Source organism: Mastomys coucha, unplaced genomic scaffold (genome assembly GCF_008632895.1).
Source record: "Mastomys coucha isolate ucsf_1 unplaced genomic scaffold, UCSF_Mcou_1 pScaffold21, whole genome shotgun sequence".
Classification (NCBI taxonomy): domain Eukaryota; kingdom Metazoa; phylum Chordata; class Mammalia; order Rodentia; family Muridae; genus Mastomys; species Mastomys coucha.
This window is the reverse complement of record NW_022196904.1, coordinates 40,762,133-40,785,027: the sequence shown is the minus strand read 5'-3', so window position 1 is coordinate 40,785,027 and position 22,895 is coordinate 40,762,133. Positions and strand designations below refer to the sequence as shown.

Genomic DNA, 22,895 nt, shown 5'->3' with positions numbered 1-22,895 from the left:
CTTAAGCTGTAGTGAGAACTAGAGACATCTACATGCTCTCAGTATACAGTCTTGAAGGATGAACAATTCTAGTCAAAGGTGTTCAGATGGCAGAACTCATAACTAAATTAGTGGGTTAATGTCTAATAAAGAAAAATAAAAACATCACACTTTAAGCCACCACAGTCATATAGAAAGGTAGGGAAAGAACAGAGTGGGGGAAAGAAAATGTGAGAACTTGTGAGGAAGGACTAGTCCACACACAGCACTTATACACACACAAAGAAACACACACACTCAGATGTGCACAAGCTCATATGTGCATACAGAGAAAGCAAGAAAGATCCACACAAACACACACAAAGCATATGACTATATTCTAAATGAAGAACATGACTGTCAAGATGGTACAGCAGGCAAAGGCACCTGCCACCAAGCTTGGGTCTGATGCCTGGGAACCACATAGTGGAATGTGAACAGACTCTCGCAAGGTGTCTCTGCACTCTACCCATGCTCCATGTAACATACATGCCAGCGTGTGTTCACCCACACACAAACAGGACTGGTGACATGGCTCAGTAGACATAGGCATTTGCTGCCAAGTCTGACAACCTGGAATCCATATGGTAAAGACAGAACCATCCTCAGACCAGCACACACACTCTGAGGTATGCATATGCCAACCCTATCATACACAATAAACAAATATAAAGGAAGAAAGAAAAAAGGAAGAATAAATAAGTAAAATGTAATACAATTTTAAATAAATTAGACAGTATTAAAAAAGAAAACAAGATGTCTCATAAAGAGACACATCCACAAGGGACTAAACAGTACAGAAAAAAAAAAACCTAGCTTTTATATTTTACTCTAGCCAACATTATGAATTTTTAACTATTCAACACAGAGTAATAATTCCAAACATTCAATCACAATAAGTCAAAAACTATAGTTTAGACTAATTGGATAGGCAACAGCTCCATTTCTGTAATGAATGACTTTCAGCTTTATAAAAGATGCGCTGAATGGCACCCCATTAGCATCTAGGTTATCAGGACAAAGCACCATACAGCAGTTCATCTAAGGCTCCCGGGAATCAAGATCTGAGTCAATTGTCCAGGGACGATTCAATGACCATTCACTCACCTTATCTTTGAAGATGTGTGGATTTTGGTATATGAAATCTCTGTAGCTTTCTGTGCGTACTTTGTCCTAGAGTAGAGAGAGCAAAACACACGTTTACAAGGACAGTTTGAGCAAATGAATTCTGCTATAACCTTATCCTACTATATTACACACTGCTAGCTTCCACAGCTATATTCTGCCTGGAAATCTGAGCTACTTACTTTTTTTTCCTTCTAAAAGAAAACAATAAAGAACATAAATAGCAACAACACAAAAACCTTTTTATTTAAAAAGTATCTGTGAAGGAAGAAGCCTTCCTTGTTAGATATCAGTGGGAGGAGCAGCCCTCGGGCCTAAAGGTGTTTGATGTCCCAGTGTAGGGAATGGCAGGGCAGGAAGACAAGAATAGGTGGGTGGGTGGGTGAGCATCCTCATAGAGGCAGGGGGTGGGGGATGAGATGGCAGGTTCTGAAAGGGAGACATTGAAATGTAAATAAAGAAAATATCCAAAAATTAATAAAAATTGCTATGGATCAAAAAAATAAAAAAGTTATCTGTGAAGGATCAGATCTAGCCATTAGTTTAAAATGTGTATGTCTTTTTCTTTCCCCACTGATCACCAACAGACTCAAGAGATGATAAATGCTAAGTGAAGGTGCCCTTTAAGCAGAGCCTGGCTCCCTGCACTGAAGCTACAAGAAAATAAGGAACAGAAAAAAAAAATAAAACAGATAAAAGAAAAGGTGAAGTGCACAGGGATCATGAATCCACACCAAGGAAGTTCTTCTAAGAAAGTCACATCAGCATTTCATTTACAGTACTGTTTTGTTTCTAGAAATGTCTGCATTGGAAACAATGCCTCAAAGCATGTAGGTCTAGAAGGAAATCCTGTGAGCCCCACAGCACACACTACCAGATTCCACGCTCTGGAGTCTCACATGAACTGTGAGCATGCAGGTCTGCAGCATCCTCAAGTTCCTACTGGCTGGTGACCAAGATGCACCCTTAAGTCAGACATGCACAGCCTGCAGATGAGGTAAGGAAAACTGCTAAGTGAAGGTGCCAACAAGTGAGAACTTCTAGCTTGGTTTTCACATAAAAGATAAAATAGTTGTCCTTCTGTTACCTATGGGCCTCACTTTTATGGATCCAGCCAAATAAGGATGGAGAGGACCTCAGACGAATAACTGCATCTGTCCTGAGCCCTATCCTGAGCCTGTGTGGCCTTGTTACCTTTCCCTGAATAATGTATGCCACAGTGACCCCAAAGACAATTCCTCCCAAATCCCTCTAAAGTCTCCTCTTTCAAAATTAATTTCATCTTTTGGCCAGGGATGTGGGAGGGGGTGTTGGAGGATGGTCACTGAGTCCAACTTTCAATTAGTACTGGGTATGGGGCATATTAGAGGGAAAAGCTGGTGGGTGGGATTATGTTTACACTGTAAACATATACAAAATTCTTAAGAATAAAGAAAAAGTATATCAAATGCCCCTTTAAATGAACACCATTTTGTACATTTTCTGCTGTAACAAGACAACTCAGAGTGGGCATGAGTCACAGGTGCAGCAGCTCAGAATGCTCTCCCCATCACCCTGCCTGTGCACCCTCCAACAACAACATTCCAACTGCAGTCTTAACGGCCCGCAATGCTACCTAGCTGAGCTACACTCTTCTTGGTGGTCTCTTATCACATCATATGTATCTAGTAGAGACTGGGCTGAACAATTGATGCTTTGCTAGAAAAAAAAACCACAATCATAAACAGGAAAGCTACTAAAGAAATCGCCTTAAAAAACATTTCCAAGCCATAGTGGCAGCATATGCCTGAGATCCTACGATCCACAGCAGTGGAGGCTGGAAGGACTTAAGTTCAAGGTCAACCTTGGCTACATAGAGTATAAGGTCAGCCTATGCTAGATGAGAACCTGTCTCAAAATAAACAAAACAACAAAGGAAACCTTCAAAACAACAAAATTCCAAAGATTTATTCTAACAAAAGACTAACAAGAAAATACAAAATAAAGCTGGGCAGTGGTGGCACACACCTTTAATCCCAGCACTTGGGAGGCAGAAGCAGCAGATTTCTGAGTTCAAGGCCAGCCTGGTCTACAGAGTGAGTTTCAGGACAGCCAGGGTTACAAAGAGAAATCCTGTCTCGAAAAACCAAAAAAAAAAAAAGAAAAAAGAAAAGAAAACAGAATAAACCTTGGAAGATATCTTACATATCAATCACACACAAAGTAACAAATTAGAGCTCTGATACACAAGAGTCAAATGTGGAGTGAGAGGAGGATCTCTACTCTATTCCTCAAAACAAAAGCATTGTGGACAAGCCTCAGGCAGAAAGGCTACACACTACAATTTTACATCCTCACATAATACCTTGAGGTTCATCAGTCTAAGAAAGGGAGCAAAAGCCCAAGTCAGCTGCAGCTGCAAAGAGACAACATACACACACACATACACACACACACATACACACACACACACTTCATGTATCAAACAGCATGATGACCAGCATGACTGCACTCCTGGGCCAGCAACTGCCACAGTACACAGGCAGATGGGGTACAGCTGGGATCTGCATTATAGCCAACAAAAACCCTTCTTCAGAGGCCCAGAGTAGCAAGGGCTATCTAAAGTCCATGTAACCTATACCCCTTATCAACTGTGTCTTTGAATTTTAATAATTACTTCCATCCAAACCCTAGAAATAAGATTATAATTATGATCCAATTGTTTGTGACTAAACAAGAAAAACTGCCAACCAGTCTATACTCAGGATTTACACTCAGGATTTCCCAATCTTAAATTACTTGTCAGAATCAAGTCAGCTTTCTGTAGTAAGATACCACTTTGTGCTAAGAGCTGCTCTGGTGAAAAACAGGAAACAGCCTGCTCCAAGGCATGCCTACTTCCCTACTTAGCCAATATCAAACCCATCAATGTCTCCAAGAGCAATCCTATACCACAGGAAGGGAAACTGAGGCAGAGATAATTAATGGCAGTGTCTAAGTGATTTTCTAAAGGGAAAGACGACCCTGCAACCCTTCAGCTGGAGTCTCCATGTACATTCAAGGCTCTCACACTGGTCACAAACACACATCAGTCTCTAGTTGCTGACAGACATTTGCAAGAGTCATTTTATGTACACTAGTCTTCCTTGATCACATTTCTATCCACAGGGACTTTCAGTGACCATGACCTGTCTGTAAAAGACTACACAAAATCTACAACAAAGATACAAAAGAGTATGCAGCACTAAACTGACAGAGATTTAAACAACCAAATGGGCTTAGATGAACTCTCCTTTACCACCAATAGGAAGCATGCCCATTTTCTACAAATTCCCTCACTTGTATGACCTTTATTTTCTGTAATGCTATGCCATCACCACCCAGGTGACAACAGCTGTGATACAGCATTAATAATGGCATGACATGGCTTTAAAGTCCTTGGGCTTCCTTTATACAGAATAATCTTTGCAGGGAGGATCAGAAAAGGATTTTCATTGATCAATTTTAAGAAAAGAGAAGGTAGTATCTAACATTCCTAGAGATAAACATTTAAGAATTTTAATAAATTTTACAATCCAACATTTGTTTTACGCTTGTCAGGTATAGTCAGTTTTGCTGAATTAAAACTCTTACTATTGTGATCCGTAATATCTGATAAAATGTACAGTCAGTAGGTAAAGTTAGAAACTACTTCTATCTCATATGGACATGATCACTATGACTATTAAAACTGAGCAGATTCAAGTATCAGGTCTGACCACATTAGGAAACATATTATAAGTGATTTTGTGGGTTATAAGTCATGACACAAATACTATGAGAACTGTTTTAAATTAAACTTTATAAGATTATTACTTGTGCAAACCAAGTCAGCATTGCTATTTTAAAAACCAAAATAGTTTCTTTTCCATTAAAGAAACTAGGCCTGTCATTTAATCACTACTTAACATAGTAGATGTTCCAGAAGACCGGAGCCATCAAACAGCTGTTTTCTTCCAGTGCTCAATTTCAAGGAAAAAGTGGGTTGATAAGAAGATGAATACTGACGTAAATAGGACTTACAGGGCCTTGACACCTCTGTAATCTTCTCATCCTGGGAGTGAGTGCGGCACACACACACACACACACACACACCTCTTGACTATTAAGAAAAAGCCTATTCTGTAGGGTTCTCCCTTTGGCAGATTTGATGTGTCTGTGCTCTGTCCAACCTTTAGCATTTCTTCATGTATCCCATAATGCCCATAGGAGCTGAAGTAGACACCATCCTCATCCTCCTGCAGGTCTGCAATGGTAGTCGTGGAGGAGCAGGTTCTGACATCTACGTTCATCACAAAGTCCTGAGCAAATTGTCTGTAATCAATTTGAAATACACCCTTGAGACAGATTTATTGGACCATGAGAAAAGGCAAGGCTGGAGGGTGAGGAAAGGGAGGGGGAGAAGAGCAGTGTGCCCAGCATCTTAAATCCTTCTCTCTAGCTGAAGCGCCGCACAGCGCCCCCTGCTGGATCTGAAGCAATACACTACTTTATCAAATGTATTTTTCCTACTGTTCTAAACATCCTTTTTATAGCTTCTAAATCAATGGAACCCATTTCAACTTTGAATGTTTTTGAAATAGGTTTTACGAGGAGGAAGGAGTCCCTATCCACTCCAGTGCTCACACCCAGGTGGTGGAATATTAGTGATCTACAAGGTGCACAAGAGGGAGGAAGTCAAAAAGGCAGAAAGCCGAGCTAGGAACTAGGAACTTGGATGGACTCTGCTCTCCCTGGCACCAGACATTCTGGCCAGCCACCAAACAGAAACTCAGGTCCTGTCAAGCAGCTTACACATCCAGGAGGTAGAAGCTGGGAGGCACTCATGCTATGGATGCACATGCGAAGGCTGTGGCCACCTCCACACAAACATCTAAACAAGTTCCCCAGGAAATGAGGGACTCCAGGAGAATGCCTGTCAGTGGGTGGACAAAACTCTCCCTGGTTCTTTGGTTAAATTCTGTCACTACTGTCACATTTTGAGTTTTTCAAAAACAATATTTCAACATTGTATTTTTCTAAAATCTAAAAAAAAATAATAAACCTTCCATTTCTGAAAAACTAGGACAATTAAAGTGGAGAAACCAACTAGAAACAAGAAGATTGAAAGGCAGGAAATATTTTAGAAAGGACATGAAAACAGCCACATGTGCAAAGCAATTATGAAGTTTCTACAAGTACATAAAAATGTAATTCTACAGAACACCATGAAATGCTGCAAGTCTTTAATACTCCTAAAGTAAGGATCTACACTGAGTGTCTAACATCCCAGCTGTTCTTACCCGTAACAATCCTATGAGCCACCTAAAGCTGGGTTTGATTGGACAAGTACTTACTTCATTTTCTGCAGATCCTCACGTGCCCGAGCCAATGCAGCCTCAGCAGATAGCGCCCGTGCCTCCATATGCTTCAATTTTTCAACAACAGATGTATTTTCGCTGAGTCCATTGGGGTATGAGAAGGGAGTAGACACTGGCTCATAAAGATCTTCTACATCTAAAGGGTAAACGGACATCATTATCAGGCCACCTCACAGCAGCACAGCAGGGACAAACAGGTTAGAAAGAAACAGGCCTAAGTGCCTACTATGGTCAAGTGAGAAAAATTATTAAAAGCACTTTTTGCATGCTTGCTATCCAAGTCCTTTGATTTATTTGATCTCATGAAGTATGCTTTTGATTACCTAGTTAAACTGAACATATGCATGCACGCATATACTGAACCAAACAAGAAGGAACTTCACTGTTTACCATAAGCTTTCAAGTATGCACATAGTACATCACATCTCACGCTCAAAACAACCTGCGGTGCTATTAGTTATTCCTATTTCAGACACAGGAAAAGTAAATTTCAAAAAAGCTAAATGACCAATTCAAAGTAACATGGTGACACGGGTTATGTTGCTGGATATATTAAGAATGAGCATGAAGGGCAGTATGGGGGGCAAAAGCAAAAATATCACTTAGATGTGCATTTAAAACATCTTACAGGAGGTGGGCCTGTGGCAGAAGAGCCAGCAGCAGGGTGAACCAGCCAGGCTTAAGACCCCACAGCTGTGTCCTGCTGGGAGCCATGATGATGTGTGGAGTGCATATTACCACCAAGGGCCATACGGGGTCTACAGTCTGTGCTGCAGTCTGAAGATAAATTGTCCATAGGCCATGATGCCACTGGGGGCATACTGAGTAGCCTGCACTGCCACCCAAGGCCAGGGTAATATCCAGTTCCTTGCTACCAAAAGGGGCCACGCCTGGGTCTGAAGTCCTACTGCAGCTGGGGACTGTGTTGATGTCCATGGTCCAAGTTAGTACCAAAGGCCATGCAGATGTCCTGAGTCTGTAAGGCAGCCTGAAGCCATGTTGATGTCATCAGTAGGCCATGCTGCCACTGGGGGCCATACTAATCTGAATGGCCTGAGCTGCTACCTGATTCAATGGTGATGTCCAGAGCTCAGGAAGCCTTCAAGGGCCTTGGCTGGGACCATGGTCCTACCGGAGGGGAGTGGTGGAGAGTGTTCATGGTCTGTGCTATCTCCAGTAATCGTGCGGAGACCCATGATCCGTTCTCTCACTGACTGAAGAGCACGAGGCTACTTTGTGTACTTTTGCTGTGATATTGATGACTGCAAACACACAGTTGAGAGTGAGGGACATGGAAGGCTTCTGTGACAACCACTGCCTGCCCCCAACATCCCCTGCCACCAAGCTAGCCATGTAAAAAAAAAAAAGTAACAGGCAAGGAAAAAAAAAAAAGGAAGCCACTGAAGGGAACACTTTTTTGTTTTTGTTTTTCAGACAGGGTTTCTGTGCATAGCCCTCGCTGTCCTGGAACTCAGTCCTAGACCAGGCTGGCCTCAAACTCAGAAATCTGCCTGCCTCTGCCTCCCATGTGCTGGGATTAAAGGCGTGTGCCACCACTGCCCAGCCAAAGATTTATTTATTTATGTATGTAAGTACTCTTCAGACACACCAGAAGAGGACATTGGATCCCATTACAGATGGTTGTGAGTCACCACATGGTTGCTGGGAATTGAACTCAGGACCTCTGAAGAGCAGACAGTGCTCTTAACCACTGAGCCATCTCTCCAGCCTGAGAACTCGTAAAAAGGTGATAGGGATGCTTTCCACAACAGAAGGCTTCTGGTGGAGGTGGGAGGGGAACGGCTCAGTTCAATTTAAGGATCAGGGTACAGAGAGTTTGACCATGAGTATATAGATAACACAAAGTGGACTTGGGTTTGGTTGTTGTTGTTGTTTCTTATTTTTATTTTTTACTTCTTTTTGAGGGAGAGATCACAAGTGTGGGACCAACATGGAAGGATGGGGAAGAGATGTGATACATGATGTGAAACTCCCAGAGAATCAATAAAAATGCTGTGGGAAAAACAAAAAACAAGCAAACAACAAAAACACCTGACAGAGACAGAGAGAATTGTGCTGCCACAGGCTACAGCTGTAAGCTTTCACTTCAGACCAGTACATTCAGAACATCTCACCAACCATGTGACTACAGGTAATGCCTTGGTGTGTATGTGAAATGTGCCAACACAGCCAAGCAGAGTGATGTGTTCTCATCACATATAAAAACGGTGGGCAAATAGCTGGATGCTAATTTGCTTGACTGTAATAGCCATCTCAAAATATCTTTGTTCACAGGATCCCAACCCTGCATACCAGAATGCCACATTCAATCACACCTTCATCAAATAAGGAAGACAAGTCATTCCTTAAGGAGAAAGCACAAAGAAGGACGTCTATATAGCCAATGCCTTCCCATCCTAGGCAAGACACAAATATCTTATTACTGATTCTATGACACAGCCAAAATCTTAGGTTAAAAAAAAATCTCGATTTTTAAAATTTCCTCATTAAATTCTACTGTAGAAATAACTGCAAACAGAGATAGAACCAGTGAGTCTTAAGATATACCAGAATCAGCAAGAGATTTCATTAGCTTTAAGACTACCTAAAGCAACAAACCCTGCTGACAGTTTCCTCCTCTGGGCAGCACCGGGGACAGTATCCACCCCCACTCAGGTTCTGTAGTGATATTTATGGAGATACTCTTCAGAGCTGGGACACAATAGCTAAGCTAACCCATATACACTGCTCCTCTGGAAGACTAAAGCCCAAGCTGAACTCAATACACACTGCAGAGTTACTGACCTCAATTCACATCCAGAGAACAGAGTCATCTCATGTGTCTGAATACTCAGTTCCCGGCTGGTGCACTGTTTAGAAAGCTGTAGAACCTTTATAGTAGAACCCACTACAGGAAGTGGGAGATGAAAACAAGCTTTTAAGTTTTATTTGTATTTATGTATATGTGTCAGGTAGTCTGTATGTATACCATATATAGAGAGGCCAGAAAAGACATCATAGCCCTTAGAACCAGAGTCACAATCTAGATGCAGAGTACAGAACTGGCAGTGTGTGTTTTTAACCTCTGTGCCACCTCTCCAACCTTACCCTAAGCACCACCTCCTATCTACTCTAGACTTTCTGATGTAGACACAATGTAACCAGACATTTATGCAATGCTTCCCTGCCAGTATGGAAATGATCCTCTCAAATGGTCAGCCAGAATAGAATAAGTCTTTCCTCTCTTCATTTGCATATTTTGGGTGTCTGGTCACAGCAACCACAAAACTAATGCAAATCCTTACTTTATACTTTGTTTCCAAATTCAAGTTATTTGGCAAGCTTGGTTTTACTTCTGTACAATAAAAATTAGTCATAATCTAGCATTAATCTGTATCACTACTCAGTGATGTTAATCTTATAAACTGAAAGGGAGAGAGAAGCAGTAGCAGCCCCTGGAAGTGTGATCTTACTGCACAAAGCACTGAGTTCTGACAATCATTCCACAGAGGTCACAGAGATGCCTGTTCTCTTTAGAGGAGCATACTGTTCCACGTATGGAAGCCCACAATTTACCCAACCACTCTCTTCTGAGAGGGTGTTTAGCTTCTTTCCATATTTTACAGTAAGTTACAATGGTATAATAAATTACTCTGTGTACATTGTTTGGAATCAGAGGGTCAATCTGTAACCTGATGATGGACATCAAGAATGCAGTTTTGCTGAGGCTGAGAGTACTTCAGGGTCAAACCTAGAATTAGTTTACAGCAGGCAAGCTCTCCTCAGCTCAGCTAATACCCAGACCTGTGATTTATCTCTGTGTGAAAACTGACAGCCTGCTGAGGTCTTTAGAGATGAAGCCCTTATCCATGGAGGATGGATCTACAGTACATGCCTAAAACTGAACCCACTATGAACCATGTTTTCCATCATAAAGTTTAACCAATATCCATCATAAAGTGCAATCAATAAGCTGAACATAGAAAAAGACTAACAATTAACAACAGACATTAACAAGATGCTGTAGGAAAGTATATATGAATACAGTCTCCTTGAACGCGAGCACTGTGGTGCTGCAAAAGTCAATCCTCTAAGTGCAACAAAAGGGTGGGCATACACAGCGCAGACACACTGGAAAAGCCAGGACGCACATGCCAGGAAGACACAGACCGGCGCCATGCTTCCTCACCCCTCCAGAACAGCAGCCAACTTAAAGGTTACAAACTGGTTACTTTTAGAATCATCTACTGTTTTATCAACCACATGAAAAAGGAAAGCAAAATCATTGCGTGAAGGGGAACGACTAAGGTCCATTTTCATAGCACACTTTGCTTCATTTGGTGTAACAAATGGCCTGAGGCTAGCTAAAGCAGATAGAGAAGGTTCATCTTACCAAACTGAAGCAAAAGATCATCTTCCAACACTGGCTTCAGGTACTCATCTTTTTCCCAAGGCACAGGGTTATAAATGGAATTCATATATTCAACAGTAGGATTCTGGGCATGAAGATAAAGCACACCGTATTCATTGTTTGCAATGACAAAGCTCCCAAAAGAGTGGGAAACTTAAGCAAAAAAGAACTCAAGTCTGCACAAGTGCGCCTGTGTTTACCCGTCATTTTAAATGATGACGACAGGGCATTCTTCTGTCTGATGCCAGGAAAGTGACACCAGCTCAAACATTCATTTCAAAAGGACAAAGAACAAAACATTTGAAAAAAAAAATGCAGGATGGAGAAATGGCTGAGAGGTTAAGAGCATTGGCTATCCTTACAGAACAGCTGGGTTCAATTCCCAGCACCCACATTATGGCTCACAGCCATCTATAACCTCAAGGTCCAGAGGACCCAGACATCCTCTTTTGGCTTCTGCAAGCACCAAGCATGCAGGCAAAACATTCATATACATAAAATAAAATAGAGATTTAAAAAAGAATAAACTGAACAATTTGAAAAGCACATTCAAAGTTCTTGAATCACACTAGAAATTATTTGATTTTACTGACAGTTTTCCTTTTATCTAATATTGCTTTCTAACAGTACTGATCAATCTACATGACAGGAGTAAGCAGAGAGGACACTTCCACCTGGAGCTTCATAGAGCACTCTTTCCTCATGCCCACAATTCCCACAATATGAAAAATACCAAATTTGAAAAAAAAAGCTTAAAATGTATTAAATAACCAGCACAGTGACAGTCTCTATGAACCCCAAAAATTTCTAAATAAAATTACGAGGTTTTCAACTTACCTTAAGTCTAATAAAATTTATTAGTTTAATGTATCCATAAAATTCAAGTCCTAAATGGGAGAAAAGATAATTCACTGATTTTAATACAATGCATTTAACTGATCTGTAAATGTTCTTCCAATGAGATATTTCTGACCTCTAAAATATCACTTATTTGGAATTGTGCATTAAGAATTAGAAACTGCAATTTTGATACTTTTAAATATTTAATCTGAGAATTAACCACAGGCAACAGATTTAAAGTGCTTTTTTGCATTTCATTAAAAATTTTTATTCATGCCAGGTGGTGGTGGAGCACTCGCTTGGGAGGCAGAGGCAGGCGGATTTCTGAGTTCGAGGCCAGCCTGGTCTACAGACTGAGTTCTGGGCCAGCCAGGACTACATAGAGAAACCCTGTCTCGGAAAAAAAAAAACCAAAAAAAAAAAAAAAAAAAAAAAAAAAAAAAAAAATGTATTTATTATTATCATGCACATGGGAGTACAATATGTGGGGAAGAAAGAGTGTGATGTGTGTATCTAGGGTGTGCTGCAGTGCACAAGTGGACGTCAAAGAATAGCTCTGTATACTGGCTGTCTTCTTCCACATCTGTGTGAGTTCTGGGAAGCAAACTCAGGTTGTCAGGCGTGTGGCAAAATGGGTAAGAGGCTTACACAACAGGCATGAGGATTCTCAGCACCACAGAAAACACCAGGCAGAGATGGTAGCCTTTTGTAAAGTTAATGCTTGGGAGGCAAAAGCCAGGGATCATTCAAGAAAGCTGGCTAGCTAGAGCAGCTGAGTCAGCAAGTTCCAGGTTCACATGAGAGGCCCTGCCTCGGTATGTGAAGTAGAGCACAACCGAGGAAGACACCTGACATCATCTGGGGGAAATACATACAAAGAAAATAAAGGGTCTGGAAAATTATAAAATTTGAATCTAAACTTCACAAGCAAACTTGTCTTTATTGTAAGAGATACTCACCATGTTTATGGACCATACTATCAATATTAAATTGGTGCTCCAACTTACAGTGTGAAAACGTTTCCTCAGCAGAGGCGAACAACCTGAAGAGACAAGCAAGAGTGTCCTGGGACATTCTCAGAGGTCAAAATACTGAATTACAAAATACTGGCTCCTCCCAACAGTTACCGAGCAACAGCCTCCTCCACCCCTCTCCTCTCTTGTGTTCCTTTCCCCACCTCCCCCCCCTCCATTTACTCTCTTCCTTTCTCTCTCTTCCCTTGTGTCCCTGGCTGGCCGTTTCCCCTCTTCCTCTCTCTTTCTGTCCTTCTCTGTCCCCCCTTTCTCTGACTCTACCCACTTTCCCAGGTCCCCTAAGCTGATTCCTGGAGGGCGGCATCAGCATGAGCCCACTGAGGTGCTCCCTCCTGCATTACACCACAGCTGGTTTTTAAAACAACACTTAACACCTCAAATTTACCCAGAGGTTTCTGGGTAACAAAGCTCTCTCTGATATATTTTCTTTCTCTCAAGTCACAAAAGTTCCCTACTTGAGAGAGCCTCTTTCCCCTTCCTCTGAACTTAGCATAGTGTTTTTAGACACGAAGCACACAATTATACAGTTGGCACATTCCCAAAATGCCAGATTTCAAGTGACCTTGGTTGTCCCACAGCACCTGCATTACAATGCGAAGAATAACACTTCTTTTATATATAACCTCCAACACTGAAGGACAAGAACGAAGCAGACACTCTGCACTTTTCTTCTGTATGCCTACCACACAACAACTCTCAACAAATGTTTGCCAAGATAGGTCGTCTGGATCATCCTCAGAGCCTATCACTGGACAGTACACCACAGATGCTCAATAAATGAGTGTGCAGTCATTCCTCCTCTCCAATGAGGTGCCACCTAGGAACGCTAATATGCCACCAGTCAGCATCATACACGACACAGGGGGTGGGGGCTCAGCAGTGCTGGTCAACATCAATCACCCCCTTTTCAACAAAGTCACTTCAATCTAAGAGGTAGGATTTTAAGTGAAAAGGTGTGTCCTAGGAATATAAACCGCAGCTTCCATTTCCCCTAAGTACAAAGGACATCAATTCCTCCCTCAATCATGGAAGTGAGCTAGTTCTGTTTAAATGGCTCAATTGTACCTTACATGAGAAGAGAACATTACTGGTCATATTATAGAATGGTAAAAATGGAAACGTGCTTCCAGTCTGTGCGCTTTCAAAGCTTGGTATCCAAGGAACAGAATAAAAACCATTCAGTGTCTTCATGGAATCAAAGGACTCCATTCCTAATTTAGGACTAAGGTGTGGAGTTCAGATTTTTTTTTGTGTGTATTTTCGAGAGGGTCTAGCTTGGTGACTCTAGCTGGTTGGCCTGGGATTCGTGACCATTCTCCTGTCTCAGCCTGCAGAGTGATGGTACGGCCAGGCCTGGCTTTGTATCTGGCGGGGGGTGGGGGAAGAAGTGTGAGGGGTGGGGTTGACTGGGCTGCAGAGGCAAACCCACAGCGGTTCCCGGCTCCGCCCCCCGGACCACGTGAGCAGCCCCTTGTCAATCAACCATCCTGCGCGGACCAGAGCCTCAGGTCCGCCACGTGCTCGCTCGCACTGCGGCGCGCTTCCCACACCGGCACGAACCTGTCACAGAACAGGCAGGGTGTGTGCTGCCGGCCGTGCGCGGGCTCAGCGTCCGCGTCCTCCTCCTCCCAGCCCGCGTCGTCTCCGCTGTCCGACAGCTCCAGGGGCTCCGGCCCCAGCTCGGCGCCTTGGCCTGCAGAGCACACTGTCAGCACCGAGACCCGCGCCCACCCACCCCTGCCCCGCCGCCCACGCGAGGGACCCACCGTTCCCCGCCGCCAGCGAACACATGGCCGCCGACAAAGCGCGCGGCCGCACAGCGCGACACCGGAGCTGGGAGCGAGCGCGGGCGCGCGGTAGGCCCTAGTCAACCCACACGCGGATCGTGAACCGGCCCGAGAGCGCTTCCGGGTCACGTGGGCGTAGGGGGAGGGGCACCGCTCCCCGGCTTGGACGCTTGCGCAACCAAGGCAGCCAGCGCTTACAAGGTTGAGCGCGACTTATCGCAGCGCCCTCTGGCGGCAGAGATGACAAAGCCAGGCCAGGCTCGGAGGCTCAGGGAAGGCAAGAAACCTGTATACTGATGTATGTGGTTGTACACTCAAGCCCCACACCCCTACTAGTGGTACTATAGTGGTAAAGTGAGAACCATGGGCGTTACAAACACCCCTGAGTTTGAACCCTATCTCTGAATAGCTAGAATTCTAAGATCATGAGCAGGTAACCTGCCTTCTCTCCATTTCCTGACTGGTAAAACACGTTCATGACTGCAGTAGCCTGGGGGCTGTGGTAAGACATGATTTCATCTGTATGAAAAGTTTAGGCATTAACTTGAGCCCATACAATGGAAACAAGGGAACTGTGTAATATGTTCCAGCAAATGATGCTCTCTGCCCTGCCCGTGAGTTAGGGAGGATACCAGGGTTCCTGCTTCTCAGACTGCTTCCTTTCTAACCCTCAGGCAGATGGGCAGCAGTAATTCTGGGTAGGTAATGCTTCCAGGCTGTGGCTAAGGCTGGACTCTGCACAGGGTATGTTGGAGGGCATGGCCAGCTAGGGCCTGCATAATGTCTGACAGCTCAGCTCAACTCCCCACCATGCACATCCTCAAGCCAGTGTACTGCTGATCATTGAAGGTCTTTGGTGGGCAGTTCCTCTTCCCCTCTGTTGTGTTTTATAAAAAGATAAAGGGAAAGGGATATGTTTTGGTGGATGTGTAGTCAGGTATGGGGGAAATGGGGTGCCTCTGCAGGCCCACGCTGAGGCATCCCTCCCCACTGAGGGCACGGTACAGTATAGAATAGTTTATTCATTGCATGGAGAGGGGAGTTAAGAGGATAGTAGAAACAGAAAAAGGCAGAGAGAGAGAGAGAGAGAGAGAGAGAGAGAGAGAGAGAGAATAGAGGAGTAGAGGCTGGTCATGAGCACATGGGGGGGGAGGGAATGGGGAGAGAAGGTGGGAAAAGGCAAGAGGACAGGGCAGGAGCCGGAAGGCAAGAGCAAGAGGACTCAGAGGGGGCAAGCAGCCCCTTTTATAGTGAGTCAGGCATACCTGGCCATTGCCAGGTAACTGTGGGGCAGAACTTAGACAAAATGTTAGCACCTCTCCCAACAGGATTTTGCTCACATCACCATTTTTTAAAATATTTTTGAGAATTTCATAGTGTATTTTGATCATATTCCTCTCACCCCTCCCCTTAATTCCTCTCAGATCCATTCACTCCCATGTCCCCACCCCTCATCTTTGTATCCTTAAAAAAAAAAAAAAAAAAAAAACGTGGATTTCAGTTTCCGGAGTCCATATACTCTGGGTGTGGGAACAACCATGGAAGTGTGGTCAACCTACCAGAGGTCACAGCCTTAAAGAAAACTCCCTCTCTGAGAAACATCCACTGTCCATAGCTCCTCAGGAGTGGGTACTCAAGAAGCCCCAGCCACTCCATGTTAGAATGCTGACTGGCTTACCTCTGCAGGCAACCACAGCTGCTAGCTTTACGAGTGAGATGTCCAAAAGACAGTTTCCGTCCAGTCCTCCTGACCTCTCATAGCCTTCCTACCCCTTGTGAAGGTTTGAATAAGTATGGTCCCCACAGAATCATGTATTTGAATGCTTGGCCCATGGAGAGTGGCACTATTAAGAGATATGGCCTTATTGGGGTAGGCATGGCCTTGTTAGAGGAAGTGTGTCATTGTGGGAGCAGGCTATGAGGTCTCCTATGCTCAAACTCCATGCAGTGTGGAATCAAGATGTAGAACTCTCAGCTTCTCCAGGACCATGTCTGCCCACACAATGCCATGCTTTCCACCATGATAATAATTAAAACTCTGACACTAGTGGTAAGCCAGCCCCAATTACATGTTTTCCTTTATAAAAATTGTCTTGGTCATAGTGTCTCTTCACAACAATAAAATCCTAACTAAGACACCCCTCTTACATCAGCCATTTCTAAAAACAGGTTGTGTTACTCCAGGAACACACCATGTCTTCCTTGCTGCTACGGTCTATTATCTTCTCCATCTCTTCTCCTTCCTCTTCCTCTCCTCTTTTTCTCCTTTCCCAAATACCACATTCCACAGTCCAGCTCACAGAAGAGAACAGAAGCCATCACATGTCACCTTCTGAAGCTCTCTGACATCCTAGGACACTGCCAGAAATCTGCTGACCCCCTCAGCTAGCAGACTGCTCACTGACTTAGCACCATCTTGACAAGCACCTGCTGAATAAATAAATGAATAAATGTACAGCCTTTCTTTATCTGGGTCCATCCAACTCTCTTTGCATAAGCTTCTCTCTCTAGCAAGCCACATTTTTCTCTGTTGAAGGAGCCTGCTGAATCATAGTGGTGCCCAAATGTTGGTGGTGACAGTAATGCCAGTCGGGAGGGTGTGTGGGCCAGAACCTTTTGTGAGGCTGACATCTCGCTACAGTGCAGGGCTGGGGTGTAGGCTCTTTTTCTCTCCTAAATACGAAGATAGATCCTTTCAACATCACTCTACTCTGTTATTGAGATCTGACTGTGGACTTACTTTCTCCTGAATGTTTGATGTGCAGAGAGTAGAGAGTAATTTAAAACTGGCAACTGAGTCTAGCTGCCTTCAGAGCCCACAAAGCTCAGTGTGAACTTATGGTATCCCCAAAGGTTGCTTTACTTCTCAAAGCCCAAGACTGGTATGATGGGAAGACATCAAGGCTCCTCCAATCCCAGCCACGAGGGAACCCCACCAGCAGGAAGAAAACTTATTTTTGAGATGGGGTATAACTATGTAGTCCAGGAAGACCTTGATCCTCCTGCCTCAGCCACTCTAGTGCTAGGATTATAGGCATGCATCCAGCTCTGTCTCCTTGAAGCTCACATGCCAAGATCCCAGTCTACTCTAGAAGACTTAACATTGACAATGTCTATTGTCTTCCAAGAACATAAACCCATACTACATGGAATGGCATTCACTCAGCAGTGTCCACCAGAAGTTGAAATGTAATTGGGACAATAGACAGTCATTGAAGTCAAGTGACTTGGTTCCCCCCAGTACAGAAGCTGCATCTGTCCCATGATGTAACTGGGACAATGTGCTCCTCTGGGCACTGACCCAGCCCTCTCTGTTTTCCTTTCCTGCCTGTTTATCGTGTATCATCTCAGGCTGGTAACATAGCTCCACTGGTACACTTCTTACTTAACATGCATAAAGCCTTGGGTTCAGTCCCAGCACTACAGAAAGCAGGCATGATGGGGCAAATCTAAAATCCCAACACTTGGGAGGTAGAAGAAGAAGAATCATAAGTTCAAGGTCATCTTGGACTGTTTATTGAATTTGAGACCAGCCTGGACTACCCAAGATCCTTTCCCAAAAAAAAAGAATAGAAAAGCACACCCACCCTTTCACAGTTTAGTGTCCAAGAATTTTAGATAAACCACTGTTTGCAATTGTAAGGAGCCTGGACCAAGAGAGAAACACAAGAATTTAAGTTTTATGCATAACACAATATACTAAGTTAACTGGAAACCTCTAGAAATAGACAGACATGGGGTACTTTAACAGAGTGGCTAAAGAAGCCAGCTGTAGGGAGCTGAGTAGATGACTCAGTGGTCAAGAACATTTGCTGCTCTTCCAGAAGACCTGAAGGTGTTCCTAGTACACACATAAGTAGATCTGTAATTCCAGGTCCAGGGGATCCAATGCCCTCTTCTGGTCTTTGAGGGAACACGCAAGCACGCGCGCACACACACGCACACACACGCACTAAATACTAGTCAGGATCAGGCTGACTGGGGTTCATCTCGACTCTGTCACTTTCTATATTTAGCTTTTCAGCTGTAGAGCCTTGAGCAAGGCACTTAACAGTAGTGTGCCTCGGACTCCCCATCCGTAATATAAGGATAAGAACAGAAATTTAAAAGAAGTTTAAATGAAAAAACTAAAGATATGAGGGTAACAGTATGGCTTTACAGGATTGCTGGCAAATTATTAGAGTGCTAAGAACATACAACCTGAAACTGTACACACACCTGCAATGTTAGGAGCTGTGATGTCATCCCCAGGGGCTTTCACTCTTCCATCCCCCTAATACCTCCACAATTTTCAGCAACTGAAACAGCACACAGGGTTTCTCCATATATTTTTATTCCTCAGTGAATTACAGAAGCTTGTCTTATAGCTTCTGTGCTGACACAGAATCAAGGCACAGTGTTCACACGGCTACATGCAGCCTGTCAGCACCGTACTGCTAGGAGACTAGACTGCCAACAAGCTTCAACGTCACTCACCTGCCTGGAGTGCCAGGGCCCCTGTGCTCAGGTGGCTCTGAAGGTGTGCTTCAAAGCTGAAGCCGAAGGCACCAGGACCTCCAGCCTGTTTGCAACCAACAAAGTATAGATTTGTGATATAAACCTGTTCTTCAAAAGCTTCCTGGATGACTTACATGAACAACGGGGCTCTCAACAACTGTTGCAGAGTTTCTGACGGAGCTGCATGGCTGAGGAGAGGGACACCACAAAGGACCACAAAGAGACTTTTTATAGAGCCCAAAATGACTGATTTGGTGACAGGCACTGAGGTTTTCACCAATGTCCTCCAGCATGGTCACAGTTTGGGCACATCACTGTCTTTCCCCAGGTGGAGGATAGCCTTATTTTCCAGAAGTTCCATTTGTCCACTGCTGGGATGCACCAGGTTGTTCAACATCGCTCTAACCACCGTCACCACAGGCACAGCGTACCCACTGGCCCAAGAGTCTGGCAGAGAGCTGAAGAATTTCCTAGCCAGCCATTCGCCTGGGCGAGACTCCTGTCTGTCACACAGTAGGACTCTAGGAGACAGAAAGGTAGAAGAAGAGATGGTATGTGCATTTGGACCTTGTGGGATACTTCAGATTGAGCCCTGTTCCCGAAACCTGTCAACTGAAGCCCAACCCCCAAGGCACCTGTATTTGGAGATGGCCCTTATGTAGGTAATTAGAGTTAAGGGATATTGAGGATGGGATGGGGCTACTGTCCTCCCAAGAAAGAAGGACACCAGATATCTTTCTGTTCATGCATAAGCAGGGCCATGTGAGGCCACATTGATTAAGTGGGTGACAGTGTCTACGAGGAGGAGGGGCACCTCAGCAGACACCAACCCCAGTGACACCTCTATCTCAGACTTCCAACCTCTAGACTTCAAGAAAATCACTTGGCTCATGTGGTGGTTGTAAAGTTTGATTTGGTACATAAAGGAGGTTAAAAAGTAAAAAAAAATTAAGTAAATAAAATTTATTCATGTAAAGAAAAAAAATTATATAGCAACTTCTTCCAGGAAGTTCCAGATGATTCATTCTAAAGCAGCCCCAAGCTACTCTTTTTTCAAAGCTGAAGGCTGGGTCCTTCAGAGAAGCAATTCACCACTAGCTGACCTTGTTCACAAATGGATGAACAAGATGTTCTTAGCTGTCAGCCTCTCTGCTTACTTCTGGCAGCATAAAACTTACCCTGGCCGAAACACTGAAAGCCGATCAAACTTTAATTCTTCAACCTTGGCTTCCACTTCTCCCTGTTAAGATCCAAAAGAAAAAAAATAAAAAATAAAATAAAATAAAAATAAAATAAGTGTTTAACTGAGACCAATGCACTCAGATTAAGCCTGATAGGGAGTCACTGGGGCTTGAAGATAATCTGCTTCCACAGCAGAGGCCATTTAATGCTGCCACAATGACAGTGATCTGCTATTGGTCAAAGTGCAAAGAATAACTGTCAGTGGAATGCTCAACCACAAACGGGACATTGACATCACCCCCAAGCCCCCAAGGCTCAGTGCTCATTGCAGGCGAAGAGAGGCAGAAAGACTGTAAGAGACAGAGGTTAGGGTGGACCTGAACAACAGTGTCTTTTGGACAGGACAGCGCTCAGCAGCTCTAGTTGCCTGCACAAGATCAAGCCAGGCAACCTTCTAGCCTGGAGGTGGCTATGGACAGCTGAGGACTTCTAGGGGAGGAACAATGAGTTAAGGGTATGGCCCCTGATAGGTCAGCCATGCTCCAGGGGCACTTCCCCTCACTTAGCAATGTCAAAACAGATCCAGAGAGGGTAAATGAAGCATCAATGGAACCCCTTTCAGTTCCCCCTCAGATTTCCAGGCCCACAGTCACCTTTTTAGTGTACAGGCAGGTTGCAATGGGTCAGAAAAACATGGTCAGGAGATGAGCCTCCACCCAGTGGATCATAGATGACCCTCTGTGTCAATCACTTCTGAGCATTTGCAACCTCCACTCAGATCTCAGAAACAAGTAAAATTATAAATAGAAGATGCTTTCAATTAGAAGGCTACAACTTTTCACACCAGGGGAGCTATAATGGGACGTGTTCTTCAAGGTCTACTCAGTAAAGAGACCAAGGGAGTAGACATAGGAACCAATAAAATAGGGAGCCGAGAATTCAAGGTGTCACACCTGGAAAAAAAATGTAGTTAAGGCAATGAGGATCCTTGAGTGATGTTTATAACTACAGTGTGGAACTGATGGGGCGTTTATAAAGCATCCCACTCCACATCCAGAGGAGGACTTTTAAACAAGTGTCCTTAACCTGAGTGACAAGATGAAAGCCCCTTCTGCTGGAGGTATAAGCACTGCTCTGGTTTTGAAGGCAGATGACCACATCCAGAGACACAAAACCAGGTCTGCCCTCCTGCAGCAGCAACTCAACATTAGGCAATGGAACCTTCTAGTATCAGAAATAATCAGATATTGTACTGGCAAAAGGCATAACTACTCTGTCCTCTTGGCCACAAGAAAAATGGAGGGGAAGTCTCCATAGCTGAGAGGCCACTCATCCAAGGCCAGGGTTCCTTCTGCCCCACCTACTTTACTGAATAATCCATGGAGAACACATCAGAAGTGATCTTTTAAAGCATACCTGCCTTCTAAGTATGTTCCTCCCAAAATAGTCCCCATAGCTTTGAAAAATACACAATATAATGTGTTTAATATTTTTTAAAAGGTTATACTAGTTACTTAGTATTGTCCGTTTCCCTATGACTAAGGAAAACAGAACACTCACAAACCTTTACTTGTAAGTATAAGAAACTGCTGGATTTATCGGCTCCCTTGGAGGACAGCAAGTTGAAATGTTTGCACCCTCCTGCTTTGGCCAGCTCTGCAGACTTGAGCACGTAATCTCGGTCAACACGAACGAATCCTTCCTGGGGGCAAAAGGACATGAGTTATTTCCTAATGTTACACACTTATGTTAAAAGATGATTTCCCCTTCCCCAGGGATGAGTGGCAGGCTGGGAGGCCTGGGGGAAATGGGGTTCTAAATGACATGCACTTAAGCCATAGTCGAAAGTCAGACTTATACTCTGGGAAAGGCTCAACTGTGATTCTCCAGATGGACACACAGCTTCAGCAGCAAAGATGAACAGATACACCACTCGGATAGCAGTGAAACCCAGACAGCAAGTGACCCCACTGAGCCGAGGAGACAGCACTTTCTCAATGGCAAGCCTGCTCTCGGTCACACTCAGTGCTCCTCCTCTTTCACCATTATTCATATATCATTCATCTATTGATTGGATAATTGCTGCTCATCATTGAACTCAGGGCTTCATCTACCACAAGCAAACCCTTTACTGTGGAGCTACAGCCTCAGCCCATTTCTTTTAACAATTTTACAACTTTGCTTTTTTCTTTTTCTTTTTTTCTTTTTTTTTTCATCAGCTCCACCATGCTGGGTTCTCCAAAGTCCCACATAGGAACACTCAGTCACCATGAGAATGGGGAATTTGATACCTAGTTTATGTGGAGCCTTTACAAAATACTTTGGATTTTATATGGCAATGCATTTTCAACTTTTTAAAAAGTGGCAAGCATATAATCAAAAAATGTTAGAAAGGGACCTACCAAAATGACTTAGTGGGTAAAGATGAATCAATTGCCACCATGAATCAATCTTTGTTCAATCTTCAAACCTGTGTAAAGATGGAAGCAGAGAACCAACTCTGCAGAACTGTCCTCAGGCCTCCATTAAATGTGCTTGGCTTGCTCACTAAAACACACACACACACATACACACGCGCGCACACACACACACACACACACACACACACACGCGCACACACACA

The 22,895-nt window shown here is 43.8% G+C and overlaps 2 protein-coding genes across 6 annotated transcripts in view; both read right to left on the bottom strand.

Moving 5' to 3' along the window:
• The window catches only part of Prmt3 (protein arginine methyltransferase 3), an 87,745-nt gene extending 73,030 nt beyond the window's left edge, over positions 1-14,715 (bottom strand). Inside the window, exons 1-8 of the mRNA XM_031386779.1 lie at positions 14,573-14,715; positions 14,367-14,499; positions 12,732-12,814; positions 11,770-11,819; positions 10,915-11,017; positions 6,498-6,657; positions 5,334-5,475; positions 1,126-1,191 (exon numbers count right to left, since the gene is read on the bottom strand). Coding sequence (XP_031242639.1) covers positions 1,126-1,191; positions 5,334-5,475; positions 6,498-6,657; positions 10,915-11,017; positions 11,770-11,819; positions 12,732-12,814; positions 14,367-14,499; positions 14,573-14,597 — 762 coding nt within the window. The 5' untranslated portion in view covers positions 14,598-14,715. The remainder of the gene's footprint in view (positions 1-1,125; positions 1,192-5,333; positions 5,476-6,497; positions 6,658-10,914; positions 11,018-11,769; positions 11,820-12,731; positions 12,815-14,366; positions 14,500-14,572) is intronic.
• Positions 14,716-18,909: 4,194 nt separating this feature from the next.
• Positions 18,910-22,895, bottom strand: part of Htatip2 (HIV-1 Tat interactive protein 2) — a 15,606-nt gene continuing 11,620 nt past the window's right edge. For all 5 annotated transcript variants that reach the window (XM_031386778.1, XM_031386776.1, XM_031386774.1 and 2 more), the window contains 3 exons: positions 21,837-21,974; positions 20,269-20,330; positions 18,910-19,611 (listed from right to left, as the gene is read on the bottom strand). In XM_031386778.1, coding sequence (XP_031242638.1) covers positions 19,386-19,611; positions 20,269-20,330; positions 21,837-21,974 — 426 coding nt within the window. In that variant the 3' untranslated portion in view covers positions 18,910-19,385. The remainder of the gene's footprint in view (positions 19,612-20,268; positions 20,331-21,836; positions 21,975-22,895) is intronic.